Raw genomic sequence first — 18,623 nt, 5'->3', positions numbered from 1 at the left:
CTAGGGTCCCATAAATGACCTAGGAGCTGTGTTATATTTATTAGAAGTAAAAAAAAAATCACTATAAGTACATATAAATTTAGGAAGAGAAGGATCTGTAAAAGGTTTTATAAATATAGGATGGATATATCCTACTTGAAAGCTTTCTATCTCTTCATTTTGAATTACGTTAGTGGTATCTATGTTCTGTAACCACCTCCCATTCACCCCCAGGCCAAAACAATAAAATACTTACTGATTCCCTAAAATCACCAGGTCCAAACTCTTCGTTTTCCTATCAGTTTATTGTTTTACATATGAGGTACCATGCTACTATCAGAATTATATCCAGGTTTTTTATTTTAAAAAACTCAGAGAAAAAAATGTTTCCAATAATTTTCATTCAATGTGAATGACAAGATTATAGCTATAAACATTGAAATAACCATTTCATTTCTTCCTGAGGAAGTTTCATATTTTAAACAATGAAAAAGGGAATTCTATACAAAGCTAGTTTTAACTCAAATTATCTCTCATTATTTTCTCATATGTATTTATGTTACTTTCAGATTAGCATATTAACTAGTTGGAGTACATAATGTGGAAAGTATGCATGTCCTCTAGAATTTGATGCTGTCTTCAAGACACATTGAGTGGTCAAAAATCCCTTGACAGGTTTGCTGCTCTAGCTAGCATAATACCTGTACGTGTGAATGAATAAATTTTGGTAAGATCTCTTCCTTTTTCTCCTGTCTTTATATGAACATGGAGTATGTATGAAAAGGATGAGGTGTTCCATCAACTCTATTTACCTAAACAAAATTTGCCATTAGCAGCTTTGCTTAGCAGTTCAAATGTACATCTTACCATTAAAGCATAAATGTATCCGTTTTTCTTTTCTTTTTTTTTTTTTTATTAGAATAAATGTTGTTGCCAAATGAAAACATGACACTGTATATAACTGCTGGGGCCTATTCTCATTATGGTTAACCTACCTAAGCCAGTTTTCTTAAGTTGGTGGAGATGGAAGACTATAGTAATTTTCCCAGCATGTCTGGCATGTGCTGCTATAAAAGAGACAGCAGTAAGCGTGAAAACTGTGTTTCGCATATTTGTCCAAATGACTTTGATTTTGCTTTTAGAGTCAAGAGTCTTAAAAACTGGTGATTTTTCCAATTCTTTCTGCTAATAGTATATTTAAAAATTAGCATATCTTTAGTTACATAAAACTTTTAAAAAGTTAGTAATTATAATGTACATTTAAACATTTATAGTAAGTAGATCTCACAATTTGTTTTCTAATTAGTAGTTGATAGTTTTACCCATTATAATGACAATGAAAATATTTTTACTATAGGTTGTCCTCTCATTTTTTTCTAATCATAGCTTTGATAATATTTTATGAAGGCTTATAATCATAGCAGGGAATTAATTTACTACTTAAATTTTATGTATATGTACAGTACATTTAAAAATTAAGTAGTCTGGGCATGGTGGCTCACGCTTGTAATCCCAGCACTTTGAGAGGCCAAGGTGGGTGGATCATGAGGTCAGCAGTTCAAGACCAGCCTGGCCAACATGGTGAAACCCTGCCGCTACTAAAAATACAAAAATTACCCAGGTGTGGTGGTGCGTGGCTGTAATCCCAGCTACTCAGGAGGCTGAGGCAGGAGAATCACTTGAACCCAGGAGGCGGAGGTTGCATTGAGCAGAGATCACACCATTGCACTCCAACTTGGGTGACATAGCGAAACTCTGTCCCCGCCTCAAAAAAAAAATTAGGTAAATGTTAACAGGACAATAAGTATGATGTATTCTTTTCTTTTTTGAAAACTTTATTAACCATGTATATCATTTACAATTTAAATGTAAATATATTTCAAGAGCATAACTTGCTCATCTTTGTACTTCCTGCATTTAATTTAGTAGCTAATCCTTAATTGTACCTATGAACTGTTATCTTCCACCAGAGTGATGGGTGAAATATTTTCAAAAATGGGCCTCTGCTCTGCTTATGTTTCTTTGCCTTATATCAAAAGTATCACTGCAGACATTAGATTGCAAATAATATATTAATTTGTTTTTTGTTGTAAATCTTTACGTTACACAATTTTATTTTGAACTATCTGGGAAAATGGAATTTTTTGATAACCTAAATGTAAATAGTCTAATCACATCATCTAGGGAAACTGTTTTTAGTTTTCATTTAATAGGCTTTGTTTTGGGGAGCATTAAATAAAAGCTATTCATATTTAAAAGTCAACCTGTTTCTGGAGTTGACACATACCTCAGACTCTAGGCATGCATTTCTGTAGCACTAGTGAGGACTACTGGGATCGATTCACAGCTTATAGCAAGTGGACATAGAAATCTCAATGATATGTCTTTAGACCTCTATAATTTCTCCCCTTCAGAGGATTCAGTCAGTACACTTTACATTGTTATTTACTGTTTCGGTGTACTCAGTGTGTTTCTATTTACCATCCAACAGCTTTACAGTATATATTTCAGTATAACAATTATGCTGTGATGGAAGAGTTAGTAATTTTTACATATATTCACTAGACCATGTATATGAAAAAATCACTTTTGCTATAGCACTTATCTTTTTTTTGGTGCAGATAAAGCTCATATATTACGTTTCCACTCTGATCTAGCACAAATTATAATTTACAATTATTTCTAAATACTTAAGTGAATTTAAATTTTGGCAAGCATTTTTCATGGGTGTTATGCTTTTGACATTTTATGCTACATTGTGAAGTTTATTTTGCTTCTTGTTTCATAGGACAGTTTATAGAATAAAAGAATAAGAAAACATTGTACAGGCAAACAGTGGTCTAAAAACCTACAGAGACACAATCTTAGTTGATATATAAAAGTGTAAATATTACTATGAAATGGAACAGTTCTGCATTTGTGTTTGATATTTATGTTGGTTGCAATTGACTTCCACATGAGTGCACAGTAGTCTACAATAATCCCACAGGCTCAGATATGAGTTAAGAGAAAGGCCACAGGCCTCAAGGCTTTAACACATACTTTTTCTTTTTTTCTTATCATCCACATGCCAGCACATGGAAGAAACTTTGTTCTTTTTTCTCATTTGAAGAGGTATATTTTTCAACTGCCTTTTGGTAGCTTCTGGAAACTTTGGAAAAGGTGTGTTCTACATGGACGATGAAGTCTCGAGTTTTCTCTCAGTGCTATCTTACTTTCTGCAGCTCCTGTCTCAGCCAGGATGGCAGAGGCTGACCCAGTTTGTGCAGCAGCTTTGAGAGTTCCACATTGTGATCTCGATAGTAGCTTGACAGAAATGTCCTGCTCTAAGTGGAGAGGAGGAGAAAAAAGTACATTTTATTTTGTTTATTATATTTCATACACTTTGACTACGTTGAAATAAGTGTCAAGTATACCAGATCTGGATTAAAATTTGTATTAGCATGTGGACTATTTATTTAGCACATCCTATGATATTTTACTGACGGTCTTGGGTACTGGCATTTTTCTTACTAGGAAGAGGCAAATGGCGTGGTGACAGTACTGCCCACTCTAATCCTTCCTACACATTTGTATTTTCAATGTGTAGGAGGACCTGTGAAGACCTCTTTACTCTTACCTCCTTTCTGGACATTATTTTCATGAAGTCAGCCACTCCCTTAAATAAACCCAATATGGAATACTCAGTAACCTTGTTGAGAAGAAATGATATCCTGAAAAGTTGTGTTTTTCTTATCTTTCTCTACCACCAAATTTGATAAGGTCTGTGTTAGACCACAGTAAAATAAAATGCTAAGAAAGCTATTCAGCAGTGTCTCTTAAACAGTTTAGCTTTAATAAATGTACAGGGAAATAGCTTTGACATAAATGCAGATGATATATTTTATATTACTTTCTTGAAATACTATAGAAATTGTATGTCAATTTCTTTTGAGAAAAGAAGGATTGTTTTCAAAGTGCTCTGAAGGTATATTTTAATAATCAGCCAAAGAAAATTGGAGTTCTGAAATTGCAGTTTGTTCATTAAAACAACAGAAACACCTCCCCCTTCTGTATATGATTTAATTAAGAGTTTATTGAGGCCAGACCCTGCATCTATCAGGTCAGGCACAAAAAAATAGTCCTCAAGGTTTTGTTAGATAAAGTATTCAAATAGGTTTAGCCCACCTTAGGATCCTCAGACCATCTTAGGATTCTCAGTTAATGTAATGTATTAATTGTGGGGGAAAAGTCCCAAATCATATTTTAATTTCTGAGATCTAAAAAAATTTACAAATCAAAATCCACTTGCATGCTTATATTGAAACTATGTACTAACTAGACTAATAATAAAAATATTATTAGTAAATCTTAATATATGTCAAGTAAGCATCAAAGTAAAAATGCGGGGTATAGAAATGGAGAAAACTGTAGCATTAAGTGATTAATGCTACACGTAATCACTTAATCAGAGTGTCGCCATTCTGAACAGAATAAACAGGAAGTGCTGAATACATACTGCAAAGTGTGTATCTACATTCCCCAAAGCCTAAATTATCTGCTAGTAAGTTAGATGTTGGGAAATGTATTGCTTCTTTCCTTTATTACCATATTAACAGCTCAAAACTTAGTATAGTGTATCAGTAATTTATATTACTGCCCAGGGCACACTTACTACAACAGAATGATTCAGGCAGTGAAAAATATATAATTTTTTTTTTTTTTTTTTGAGTTGGTGTTTCACTCTTGTTGCCCAGGCTGGAGCTCAATGGCGCAATCTGGGATCACTGCAACCTCCGCTTCCTGGGTTCAAGCGATCCTGCTGCCTCAGCCTCCTGAGTAGTTGGGATTACAGGCACCTGCCACCATGCCCAGCTAATTTTTTCTTTTGTATTTTTAGTAGAGATGGAGTTTCATCATGTTGGCCAGGCTGGTCTCGAACTCCTGACCTCAAGTGATCCACTTGGCCTCCCAAAGTACTGGGATTACAGGCATGAGCCACCACACCCAGCCAAAAATAGAAATCTTGGTCCTATTCTCACTTTTCAATGAATACATTTCCTGTCTTGCTTTCAGTTAACATTTATGCTAAAATTTTTGTGCAGGTATCATTCTTTTTGGAATAAGATATTATCTCTTTATTCTTTTTCAGAATGTCAAATTCTATTGTTTTCCTTTATTCTTGCATGACAGGTAATAATATATTGTGGGTAAAATCAAAACAAGCAACCTACCTGTACTGAAAATGAAATGGCATTTTTAAGTTTTAGAAAGGCTGAATTTTGACTTTAACTAGTTTTTTAAGAAAATAGATGATATTATTGGTTATCATTTTGCTGATTTCGTTTGTATTTTTAAGCTCTATGCTTACATCAGAGTCCATTGGAGGGTATTTTCTTCCTTTGCTCTTTCCAAGGCATTTTGTTTTACCTTCTTCCAGTAACTGACACCAGAAACCTTTGTGAGAATCAAACCTAAAAAAATAAAAAATACACACAAAAAGACCAGAAAATCATTTTTCAACCAATTTATATGATATAATGACCAATGCATAAATATTTTACTTGGATAGCAATCTATAACCAGAGAAACTGAATTCCTTTTTACTATATTCCTTTGCATAAAGTCTTTTGGCATACTTCTAAATTCTCAGTTCATCTGTCATATTTGTGAGTTTGCCAGGTTCCTACTAGAAAAACTGTCAGCAGGTCTCCTATTAATAGAAATTAATAAGGCTACTTCCTTCATCTGGCAGGAAAAAATGCATACATTTTCAATTTTTTTTTAGGGTCTAGAAACAAGTCATTCTTTTCCTTTGTAGGGTTTAAAAACAAGTCAGTCTTCATCCATGTCTATGAATTTAGATGCTACTTGTATCATACAACTAGAAGGTAATAGAAGAGAAAAGGTTTCAGTATATCATGGAGTGATTACTTTTAGGATTCTCTAGCTATAATCCATTTAATTTTTTTCAGAGCTACTTTCTTCTTTTGGTATGAGCTTGTTTTAAAGTAATAGCACCTATAAATGAATTTTTTTTTTTTTTTTTTTTTTTTTTTTTTTTTTTTTTTGAGACGAAGTCTCACTCTTGTTGCCCAGGCTGGAGTGCAATGGTGTGATGTCAGCTCACCGCAACCTCCGCCTTCAGGTTCAAGCGATTTTCCTGCTTCAACCTCACAAGTAGCTGGAATTACAGGCATGTGCCACCACGCCCAGCTAAGTTTTGTATTTTCAGTAGAGACAGAGTTTCTCCATGTTGGTCAGGCTGGTCTTGAACTTCGGACCTCAAGTGATCCGCCTGCCTCGGCCTCCCAAAGTGCTAGACACCCAGCCTAAATGAACTTTTTATGCCATAATTATAATAAACATAATAATAGCACATTAAATCTACGTTTTATCTTACCAAAATATTTCATATAACTCTCATTTGAGGTTTCATTCTAACACTTAAGGATATGATGTGAAGGATTCTTCCCATTTTATAGCATTTAGCATACTGTTTGGCTCTTGTAAACATTTGCCAAGTATTAGTTGAACACAAAATGAGAAAGGAGAAAATGCTTGTCAAGGTTTATCTCGTACTATACTTCAATATTCAAGTCATGACTCAAGTCTAGGCCCCCTGATTCTAGGTTGAGGGCCTTTTCTGTTTTACTGGTCTCCAAGTAGGTTTTATATTATTATTCACTGTAAATAAAGCACTAACTTGTATGCTCAGATATAAAAGTGAAAGTAGTAGTCAGCAATGATAATTCCTTTATGTAGCTTTTGTTATTCAATAATTCTATCGCCATTTTTCTTCTCAATTAGAATTATTTCTTCAGATAACGTTTTTCTTTTGCTTTTAATCTGTTCTACTTCTAGGAATGCTACTTCCAACACTTTACTTACCATTACAATGTGAAAACCTGAAATACCTAGGGTGACAGTTAACAAAAAATATGTGCAATGACTGCACACTTAAAACTACAAAACGTTGTTAAGATAAATTTTAGAAAAAAAGGGATCTATACTATGCTCATAAATCAGAAGACTAGATATTTTAAAAATACCAAGTCTCTCCAAATTTATAGATTCAGTATGATTCCTATCAAAACTCCAGTGGACTATATTTTAAGTAGAAACAGAAAATTATTCTAAAGTTCATATAAAAATGTAAAGGAAGTAGACAAGCTAAAACAATTTGAAAACAAAGAGCAAAGCTGGAGATCTCGTACTATTTAATTTCAAGATTTACTGTAATTCTACAGTAATGAAGATTGTATGGTGTTGGCATCAGTGGACTGATGGATCAATGGAACAAAATGAAGAATTCAGAAATAAATCTACACATCTACAGTCAACTGGTTTTCAAAAAATAGCTGTCAAGGTAAGTCAATGGGAAAGGATTAGTCTTTTAAATTGCACAAGAAAAATTGGATATCTATATGAAAAAGCTGAACATTGACCCTTACCTCATGTTGTATATAAAAATTAACTTGAAATGTATTATTGAGCTAAATCTAAACTATAAAAATTTAGGCTAGAACTTATATCTAAAATTATAAAAATTCTGAAAGAAAACATAGGAAAAAAAAAAACCCAGCAATTTTGCAAACTTGGGTTAGGGAAAGATTTCTTAGGATGAACCATAAGGGAAAAATAACGACTATTTTGAATTTATAAAAATTTAAAATTTTGCACTCATAAAGACACTTAAGAAAATGAAAAGGGAAACCACAGATTGGGAGAAAACATTTGTAAAAAATATATCTAATGCAGAACTTGTATCCAGAATATATAACTCAATATAAAAGATAAAAATATCAATAAAAACTGGATAAAAGATTGGAACAGGCTGGGCACGATGGCTCATGCTGTAATCTCAGCACTTTGGGAGGCTGAGGAGGGCGGATCAGCTGTCGGGAGTTCGAGACCAGCCTGACCAACATGGAGAAACCCTGTCTCTACTAAAAATACAAAATTAGCCAGGCATGGTGGTGCATGCCTGTAATTCCAGCTACTCAGGAGGCTGAGGCAGGAGAATCACTTGAACCTGGGAGGCAGAGGTTGCTGTGAGCCAAGATCGCACCATTGCACTCCAGCCTGGGCAACAAGAGTGAAACTCTGTCTCAAAAAAAAAAAAAGAAAAAAAGATTGGAACAGACACTTCACCAAAGAACACATGAATGATCAATGAACAAATGAAAATTTGCTGAACACTATTCATCATTAAGGAAATACAAATACAAATTACAAATGAAATAGCACTGTACCCTCAGTAGAATAACTGATTTTAAAAATATCCAGTGTTGGCAAAGACGTGGAACAAATAAAATTGTTGGTAGAAATTAAAAATATTACAGCCTCTTTGTAAAGTTTCTTAGAAATTAAAATACAGAACTACTATATGACCCACCAATCCCATTTCCCATTTCCAGGTTTTTACTCAAAGGCAATGAAAATATATGTCCATACAACTGTTCACAGTAGCTTTGTTGGTGATAGCCAAAAAATGCAAATCACTCATGTCCATCAACCGGTGAAAGGATAAACAAATTGTAGTATATCCATAAAATGGAGTAATACATAACAATAATAAAGAATTGACTCCTGACAGTTGTAGCAACATAGAGGAAACTCAAAAGCATTATGCTAAGTGAAAGAAAGTAGCTTGATGATTGTCAGGGGTCAAGGTGGGTAGAAAGTATCGACTACCGAGGAGCATGAGGAAACTTTTTGGGTTTATATCTTTTTGTTCTATATCTTGATTCTGGTGGTACATACAACTGTATACATTTGTATTCTTTGAACTGCACAATTACAATGGATGATTATATGTAAATTATACATTAACAAAGCACTTAAAATGGTAGTATGATCTAATGTGTGTGTGTGGGTGTGTACTGTAGTCCTATGAAAATAATGCAAACCTAGATTTCTGCCTCTGTATGACTTTGTGTATTAGAGAGAATAATCACATTCCATTTATGTAAAGCCTGGTTTCTCATCATTATTAAAGCAATTGTGTCAGATTAGGGCACATTTTATGTTTTATGTTTTCATGCTGTTTATACTCTTGTTTGAATCAGTAAGGCAACTGAATAAATTAGTGTTATATACAGAATTACAAAGAGATCATTAATAAAGACCATATTATTTAAATAATCTGTACATGAAAGCCTTTGGGAAACACTAATACAACATTTCTGGAAGTCTATGATTGATGTAATATTTTTCATTAACATTTTGCTCTCAGCAATTTTCCAAAATTGAATTCTGACTCATTTTAAGTATTCAAGTCATCAAAATTCAGAATCCAGAGCAGCTATTTACTTTTCGCTAATATACCTTGCTGTAGATACGTAACTGGAACATACATATGCTGTGTATTGAAATGAGTAGTCTTCTGAGAGAAAGTTTTTCTAAGAAACACTGAACTCCACACATGCTAAAATTAAGAATCAAAAGAAAAATAGGTTTTTATCTCTGCTGATTAATTAGATCTTATGCAGCAGGTGTCACGCTGGGCTTTACTGAGAAAAAAAACTTTCTGTGTGTAGCTGGCACCTAGCCTAGGCATCTGTATGCATACACTCATAGGCAATGGTATAAATGTGTCAGGATGCAAATGAGAAGGAGAAGCTAGAAGGGAAAGCATGTTTATTTACCCAATGGCCTGAGGGACTGGGTCTGGTCCTTCATAGAGAACCATCATAGATAGATGAAGGGACTGCTATTCATTGAAGGTCTTATGAGTTTGGGGCAGAAGTAATACTATTTCAGAGCCCAAATGAAGAAGTGTAATAGAAGATGGAGAAAATTGGCCGGGCGCGGTGGCTCACGCCTGTAATTCCGGCAGTTTGGGAGGCCGAGGCGGGTGGATCACGAGGTCAGGATATCGAGACCATCCTGGCTAACACAGTGAAACCCCGTGTCTACTAAAAATACAAAAAATTAGCCAGGCGTGGTGGCAGGCGCCTGTAGTCCCAGCTACTCGGGAGACTGAGGCAGGAGAATGGCGTGAACCCGGGAGGCGGAGCTTGCAGTGAGCAGAGATTGTGCCACTGCACTCCAGCCTGGGCGACAGAGCGAGACTCCGTCTCAAAAAAATAAAAATAAAAATACGAAGATGGAGAAAAATCTCTCCACATCTGTTCAGAAAGCAGCAGTGTTTCTGTGAAGTCTGGTGGAAGAGCAAGGAAACAATCTTTTTATGTAAGCACTGGCAGCCATTATCATGGCTGGGCCCATCCTTTCAAGGCCTTCAGGCAGTGAACATTTTGGAGGAAGTGTTCATGTATTGTTTAGTGTTCGCTTCTATGGCTACCCTAACCTGGTGGTGGGGATACTTTGTTTATCATTGTGTCTCCAGAGTCATGCACGTAATAGTTATTCAATAAAATTTTGTTGATTTAAAGAGCAAAACAAGAATGGGTAAGAATGCTTCTTATGCTTGTATGGAATATCTTCTGGGGATGTTTAGAAACAACGGTAAAAGACTTGTGGGCAGGGGCACCAAGATTCTCCAATGATTCAAGCTCTAAACAGTGACTTTTTTTTTTTTTTCCTTTTTATTGAGTCGGAGTTTTGCTCTTTCGCCCAGGCTGGGGTGAAGTGGCGTGATCTCGGCTCACTGCAACCTCGACCCGCCCCCCCCCCCTCCCGGGTTCAAGCAATTCTCCTGCCTCAGCCTCCTGAGTAGCTGGGGTTACAAGCATGCACCACCATGCCCGGCTAATTTTTGTATTTTTAGTAGAGATGGACTTTCACCATATTGGTTAGGCTGGTCTCGAACTCCTGACCTCAGGTGATCCACCCACCTTGGCCTCTTAAAGTGTTAGGATAACAGGCGTGAGCCAACTTGGCTGGCCGACATTTTTATATTAATGAAAACGTGACTTTATTTCTACCCTTGTGCAGGTTAATCGTACAAAACATTCAGATTACACTTAGAAGACTAAAGTGTGTCTGAAATGCCTTTACATGGAAAAACCATTTCTATGGGTGAATACTGAATTGAAAATAGCAATTCAGTAAATTTCAAAATCAAAATACCATCATTTATATTATTACTAATATAGGATAGGCATAGCAGTTTTTAAAAATCAGTTCTTTTCTGGCCAACATGTTTCTTATTTAAGGAATCGTTTTACTGATATGTATTTTATTTTAACAACTTTTTTGAGGTATTATTTACATATTGTTAAATATACAATTCAGCACTATTTAGCAAATTTATATAGTTGTATAATTATCACCACAATCTGGTTTTAGAACATTTCCACTATCCTTTCAAAACCCCTATTTTTGCAGCCCATTGCAGTCAATCCCTGCTGTCATCCCTAGTTCCAGATAAAGTCTTTCTTTCTTTATTTCTTGTTTTTTTTTTTTTTTTTAGACAGAGTTTCACTTTTGTTACCCAGGCTGGATTGCAATGGCGCGATCTTGGCTCACTGCAACCTCCGCCTCCCGGGTTCAAGCAATTCTCCTGCCTCAGCCTCTGGAGTAGCTGGAATTACAAGCATGCACCACCATGCCCAGCTAATTTTTGTATTTTTAGTAGAGATGGGGTTTCACCACATTGTCCAGGCTGGTCTCGAACTCCTGACCTCAGGTGATCTGCCTGCCTCGGCCTCCCAAAGTACTGGGATTACAGGAATGAGTCACCATGCCTGGCCCAGATAAATTCTTTCTAACTCTACATTTGTTTCTTTTCTGAACATTCCTTCCCCACCCCCACCCCTCAGTGTGGATATAACAAATCCATTCACCAGTTGAAGGATGTTTGTATTGTTTCTAGTTTTTAACTATTATGAATAATGGTATAATAATTCCCTTACAAGCTTTTATGGCTTAGGTTTTCATTTATTCTGGGGTGGATTCTTAGAATGAAATTGGATTGTTGGGTAAGATGCTGTTTAGTTTTTAAGAAACTCCAAAACTGCTTTCCAAAGTGGCCACATATTATGCATTACCATCAGTAGTGTCTGAGGATTCCAGTTTCTCCACACATTTGCCAACATTTGCGATATGATTTGGCTCTGTGTCCCCACCCAAATCTCACCTTTGATTGTAATAATACCCACATGTCAAGGGCGGGACCAGGTGGAGGTAATTGAATCATTGGGGCAGTTTCTCTTGTGATAGTGAGTAAGTTCTCATAAGATCTGATGGTTTTATAAGTATCTGGCATTTTCCCTGCGGGCACTCATTCTCTCTTCTGCCTCCTTGTGAAGAGTTGGCTTCTGACATAACTGTAAGTTTCCTGAGCCTTCCCAACTATGTAAAACTGAGTCAATTAAACCTCTTTTCTTTCTTTCCCTTTCTTTCCTTCCCTCCCTCCCTTCCTTCCTCCCTCCCTTGCTTCTTTCCTTCCTTCCTTTCCTTCCTTCGTTTCTCTCTCTCTCTCTCTCTCTCTCTCTCTTTCTTTCTTCTCTCTTTCTTTTTTCTTTTTTCTTTTTTTTTTGCGTTTCACTCTTGTTACCCAGGCTGGAGTGCAATGGCACGATCTTGGCTCACTGCAACCTCCACCTCCTGGGTTCAAGTGATTCTCCTGCCTCAGCCTCCCAAGTAACTGGGACTACAGGTGCCCGCCACCATGCCCGGCTAATTTTTTGAGTTTTTAGTAGAGATGGGGTTTCGCCATGTTGACCAGGCTGGTCTCAAATTCCTGACCTCAGGTGACCCATCTGCCACGGCCTTGCAAAGTGCTAGGATTACAGGTGTCAGCCACCCCACCTGGCCTAAATCTCTTTTCTTTTTAAATAACCAGTCTCGGGTATTTCTTCATAGCAGCAGGAGAATGGACTAATACAGTAAATTGGTATTGTCTTTTGGATTATTGCCATTCTAATGGGTAATATAGTGGTATTTCAATGTATGTTAATTTGCATATCTTTATGAATACATATTTATGAAGAAAAGTGACATCCAGTGCATGTGGAGATGGATGTTATTCATAATAAAATCTGAGACAACTTCCATAGCTCATTTTAAGGTTCTAGTTCTTTTTAAGGAAGCACTTCCTGTTAATATGCTATTCACTATTAAAAATTCACAGTATTGTTTTTCTGTGGTTCTAACATCCTGTGCCAATATGAAGAGCTTAACAGGTTGGCAGTGTAGGTTCCAGAGATAATTGAGTTTCAATCCTGCCTCCTCAACTTATTTGCTGAGTGACTTTTGGCTTAACTTTCATGTGCCCCAGTTTTTTTAATCGGAAAAAAATGGAGCTAATTGTACCTATCACATTGTGTTTTATGAAGAGAGATAGATATATGGGACATGTAAATGTATATTTATTTTGAACTGTTACAACCACTTACAAATTTATCATAGAAATTAGAGTAGACAATTTTTTTCTTTTCCCTACTCAGCATTTCTAGGTGTTCTTTCATGACATCCAGAGAACCAACAGATTTTAGTTACTATGGCTACTATAATTTGCTAATAAGAAAGATTTAATTTAGTACGTTTGTACTCAAATGTATCTACAGTGGGTAGGAAAACAGTTCATGGGCGATATAAATTTGGTTGCCAAGGAAGTTATATTAAAGCTATTGAAGTCCTGATTTTCAAACAACTTCAGTCCTTCTGACTTAGCTAACCTTTATCCACAAAACCAACAAACAAATATACTCAACTCCTGGCTTTCAAATTCTCATTGCCCATTTATTGACATTTTCAAAGTAAATTAATACTAAAAATTCATATAACATAGTCTAGTTTCATTCATCTTGACAAATAGGTTAACTGACTGAGACATAAAGATGCCAGGTTCAGGTATTTAGCTAACTAGTATTTCTAAACATGAAGACACCTGTCATTGGCATTGATGGCTAGGTATAATTGTGAATAGATGTATTCATGACAAAACTAAAAATCCATGTTTTTCATTTTAGTGTATACAAATTAGCACAATTCCATGCTAAGCATTATTTTTCCTGTCTTATTTCAAATGATTGCTTCAAAATACTATACAACACGTAACACAAAGCTAAAGTAATGTTAATATATCAATTCCATTTAGGGATTAAGGGTATGTGCAACAAGAGTTGTAAATTATAATTTACTTCATTGAATGAGAAAGTTCTTATTTATATTTTTAAAGCTTATTTTGCTTATTTCATTCACATGATCACTGAGAAAATCAGATTATTTAACATTAAATATATCATTTAACACCCATGATGACAGTACTTAGTCATTTTAAGACATCTCGAATTCTTCAGTGACTTTGTATATCTTTAGAAGTCTTGAACGCTTTCTTTAGCACTTATGGAAAAGAATAAACAACAGTCTTGACAATGGGGGCTTATTGTGATTCTTCTTGAAAATAGTTTTGATGCTGAAATTTGCTATATGGAAGATAGTAGGTTTAGAGATCTCTTAAATTGGAATACTCTTTCACGCCAAGATTGCATAGTAAAACATTTGCATAGACCTTGCTTCATTCATTTATTCTACTATATGCAAAGCACTAGATTTATGTAGTTAGTTGAGAATTCATATTGGTTTGCAGTTTACTATATCCTTAGAGGTCTTCCAATGAGAAAAAAATTTTTTAAGCACCAGTGAGATAGTCATCATTATCACCAGCAGGAAAATAAGAAGAAAAAATAAGAAGCAATAACAGAGTGTACAAAGTATACAAACAGGTATAAATGGCATTTCTGAGGATATATATTTTGTACCTCTAGTCAATATTTCCACAGCACTACACAAACAGTTATCAGTATAGTTACTCTAACAGGAGTAAGTAAATTGTGAAGACAGGTTTCAGATAAACAACTACAAAGGGCATGGGGTGAAGGATGATCAATTTAGACCCCAGACAATGACATGAAACTTCCAAATATTCTACAACTAGTGCACTGCCAGGTTTTACAAGTTGTGTCAGGCCAATTGATGATTGACAAGAAAATATAAAAAGAAATGGAATGGAAACACATTATCTCCACCTGCAGTGTGAGAGCCTGGGTGGCACTGCTGGAACAGAAACTGTGGTTTCAGGGACTACACATATCTTATCTTGCTATTTCACCCACTGAGCCCCCAACCAGGTTAGAGAATCATATAATCAGTAATTTTGCTAGATGCAGCCCAGATGCAAAGGGACCTACAGTTCTTTGTATATAGTATGTTGCTTTGATACTCTTTTAAGTTTACACTGCCTTTTCTCAGCAGTGGAGATGAATAAAAAGCTTGCTGCTGAGCTGGCTGCAGAGGGGACAGATACACAGCATGCAGGTCAAGGACCATCCCGTAAGAAAAAGCAACTCTGTCTTTATAGAATACTGTACTTTTTTTCTGAAATACAATGCTTTGCTACATACTCTATAAAAAAAAAAAAGACCCAAAGATAAGCTAACTTGAAATAGAAAACTGTTTAGAAAATAAAAGCTTTCTTTTCTAAGAGATACTTAAAAAGATATAGAACAGAAAATGGTCTTGAATTTTTAAGTGCAAACTGAAATCACAAGGTCAAGTTGAATGTTAAATACCTAAGGCCAGTGTCTGTGTTAGTACTTGAACTAAGCTCTACAAAACTCTGACAGTACTCATAGTATAGAAAACACAGAGGTCAGAAGGTTAATAATAACAGCAAAGTATAAATGACTCTTAGGAAGGAAGCTCAAAACTGCAGAGTTCCACCTACTCCTTTGTCCTCTAAACCAAAATGCCTCCCTTACGTGTCTCTATATGTGATCGTAGGAGATATAAGCAGTATTTGATGTTTTTCTGCTAATTTTTTTTTTTTAACTGCAAAGTTTGTTGAAAGGTAAAGGGAACCTGCCTCTCGCTTTCTAAATTGATATTGAAGAGTACAAAAAAAGGGAAAACTACTTGATCTGTGGAACTGAGTTTTATACTGAAAAATACAATGGAAAAATTCCATGATAGTCTTTTTCAGTTTTTTTTTTTTTTTTTTTTAAGGCTCAGTCCATCTAATTAAAAAAAAAAAAACCAACTTATGGTGTGAGTCAGGTCCATGACCCAATCCAACTCAGTATCTTTCAGTCGCTCTACACTTGTGGTAGGAACAAATATAATTCTCCTAAATCTGATTGCCAGCCATTCCAAATGGACACAGTAAGATAGAGGTCTTCTTCAAAAATGCTAAGTGAAGCCCAGAGTCAGCACTAGGGTGAGATAAGAGAGGCACCTAGGACACAGCACTCAGTCTCAGGCATGGGCACACCTCCGAGAGTAACTGCTTTCTTCAACCCTAGTGCCTTACTGGTCCCCAGTCATGAACCTTATAGAGTCAGTTACCTAAGAAAATCAGAGGAAACCAGCAAATAAACATACAAACAAACAGAAAAATCAAACCAGTGCTTTAACTGCTGAGGACTCTGAAGGAGAGGTGACAGGGTCAAATGGTGGATAAAGACAAAGATGCAAAAAATAAAACATAAAAAAGAATGTTTGTTTTAAGAGCAATAATAGTACATTTCTCTCTGCTTATTCAACCACCTATGGACTATTTCTTGCTGTATGATATTGTTTCTGAAAATTACATAAATGAGAGAAGAGTCAGTTCCTAAACTACTTAGTTACTCACCTGTTCATACTTCCAAGAGGCCCCATATTGCCTGTTAAATAGGCTCAGGCTTTATGAACTTATTTCAGATAACTTCTTTTAAGGTTTGTGGTTTGTTTTAAGATTTACCACTGTTTTATTTCTCTACTTTCCTTTCAGGGAAATCTTTGTACAATTAGGAATTAACACAGGATTTAGGTTAGGACATTTCTTTGTCACACTGTTGAATTTTTTTTTTTTTTTTTTTTTTTTTGGTGGTTAATGTAAAATTGAAAAATAACCAGGATATAAGGAACAGGTAACCTGACAGTTGTATGACCAAACTGCAATTTCTTTGAAATCAATTCCCTGCTGATACATCAATAAACTAATTAGAATATAAACTTACGTTAAAGCTTCTGAGTAATTATAATGAGGCGAGACTCCTAGAAACTTCTGTACTTCATCCATCACTGTAGCAGGATCAGTTCTTAATTGTTGCCCATCAATAATTAGCAACTAAATTATCAAATTAAAAAAATGCACATTGAAAAAAGACATGTAAACTGTACAATGAAAAATTTCTGCACTCTGAACTCATTCAGTGAGAGACACTGTCCTGAGTAAAATTGCATGCATTGGTGTTAGATAGAATCCAGGTCATCCTCATTAATGACCTGGAACCAGAAATCACACCCATTAAGTACACTCATGGTTTGCAATCTGAGAAGTCACACTATGAAAGCAAAAAAGGCAGTTGAAATACCAAGAGAGCTTAGAAATGTGACTAGAAAATCACAAATGGAAACCAACTTTCAAAACAGACAAAGCAATGATCCCATCATTCAAGCTGGGAAGTACAATAGAAAAGAAGAAAGGTTGTAATAAACTCAGATGTAATATGACAGAGAACATGTCATTTCTCATGATTCCTTTCAGGAATAGCACTGTAAAAGTTGAAGAAATATTTTGATAATCCATGTGGAGAATAAGGTTAGACTCTCAGGAAACCTGAACATGGACAAAGTTCCTCAAGAAACTAAGGAGGAGTTTCTTGTTACTCCAAGGAGGGTGGACCCAGCGAGATAAGAGGAGACCAGGATTAAAGGACACAAAGCTTGCAAAGTAGGTCTTGTCTATCCATACCTCTTCTCTGATATTTCTATTTAGCCTAGACCAGCATTGTTCAATAGAACTTTCTGTGATGATGGACATGTTCTATAGCTGCTGGGTCTAACATGTAGCTATCGAGCACTTAAAATGTGGCTAAAGCAACTGAGGAACTGAACTTTTCATTTTATTTGATTTTAATATAAATTAAAATAGCCATATGTGGCAGTGGTCATCGTATTTGGACAGCATGGCTCTAGACTCACAGGCATATACCATCTTTGATGTGACTGGATTGCTTACACGATCCCATGAGGGCCTGGCTGATTTTGCAGTCTAGGTTGATGCCAGGCAGAAGAAATTCAAGGGACTGAGAAAAACATAGGACTTATAAAAAATTCAGCAAGGGGGTTCAAAAAGGAAATAATGGCACTTAATTAAGCAAAACATTATTTGTCTTTTTTGGTTAAGAGGTTCTCTTTCAAACTTTATTCTCAGGAAAAGAATCAGGGATCTAAAGCTTTCGAAGCTTTTTACAATCAGGAAAGGTATGCACAGCAAATACAGCAGGAGAATTATCCTGAAATACTCTTAGAAAATTAAACAGTTTTTCTACTTCTGCCTATTTTTCTTTGCCACAGCCTCATTATTTACAACTAAAGAGGAAAAACTAGTAATAGTTTAACGAGTGAAAATTTTCTTATCCTTAAGGCAAAGTCATCAACTTAATGAGATTCTAACATGATGTAAATCCTTATTACTCCATACCTGAAATGGAGGGAAATAAACAAGCCATCTCTCAATGTGGCTGGCATACCACCCCGGGACCAAACATCTCTTCTGTAAGGCTCTGAGCTCCGAGGGTGCACGGGGCCCTGCTGAGATCACTTCGTAGAAGCTAAACTTCAGAGCTGCAGGGTCTTCATGTGATCGTTGATGCTATGATGAAAAGGTGGATGATTAAACTAATCTGAGCCATAGGCATAAATAATTAAAAACCAATCTTTGTGACAAGTCTCAAAGCTAAAGAAAGAAGTGCCTCACTGCTGGA

At 35.7% G+C, this 18,623-nt stretch overlaps 1 protein-coding gene across 1 annotated transcript in view; it reads right to left on the bottom strand.

Annotated features, from left to right (window-relative positions):
* Positions 1-269: 269 nt before the first annotated feature.
* NDST3 (N-deacetylase and N-sulfotransferase 3) overlaps positions 270-18,623 on the bottom strand; it is a 223,764-nt gene continuing 205,410 nt past the window's right edge. Inside the window, exons 11-14 of the mRNA XM_010364853.2 lie at positions 18,341-18,511; positions 16,872-16,981; positions 5,330-5,432; positions 270-3,305 (exon numbers count right to left, since the gene is read on the bottom strand). Coding sequence (XP_010363155.1) covers positions 3,186-3,305; positions 5,330-5,432; positions 16,872-16,981; positions 18,341-18,511 — 504 coding nt within the window. The 3' untranslated portion in view covers positions 270-3,185. The remainder of the gene's footprint in view (positions 3,306-5,329; positions 5,433-16,871; positions 16,982-18,340; positions 18,512-18,623) is intronic.

This window comes from Rhinopithecus roxellana, chromosome 2 (genome assembly GCF_007565055.1).
Source record: "Rhinopithecus roxellana isolate Shanxi Qingling chromosome 2, ASM756505v1, whole genome shotgun sequence".
NCBI lineage: Eukaryota > Metazoa > Chordata > Mammalia > Primates > Cercopithecidae > Rhinopithecus > Rhinopithecus roxellana.
Note: the sequence above shows the minus strand (reverse complement) of the source record. Positions and strands in the feature narration are given on the sequence as shown.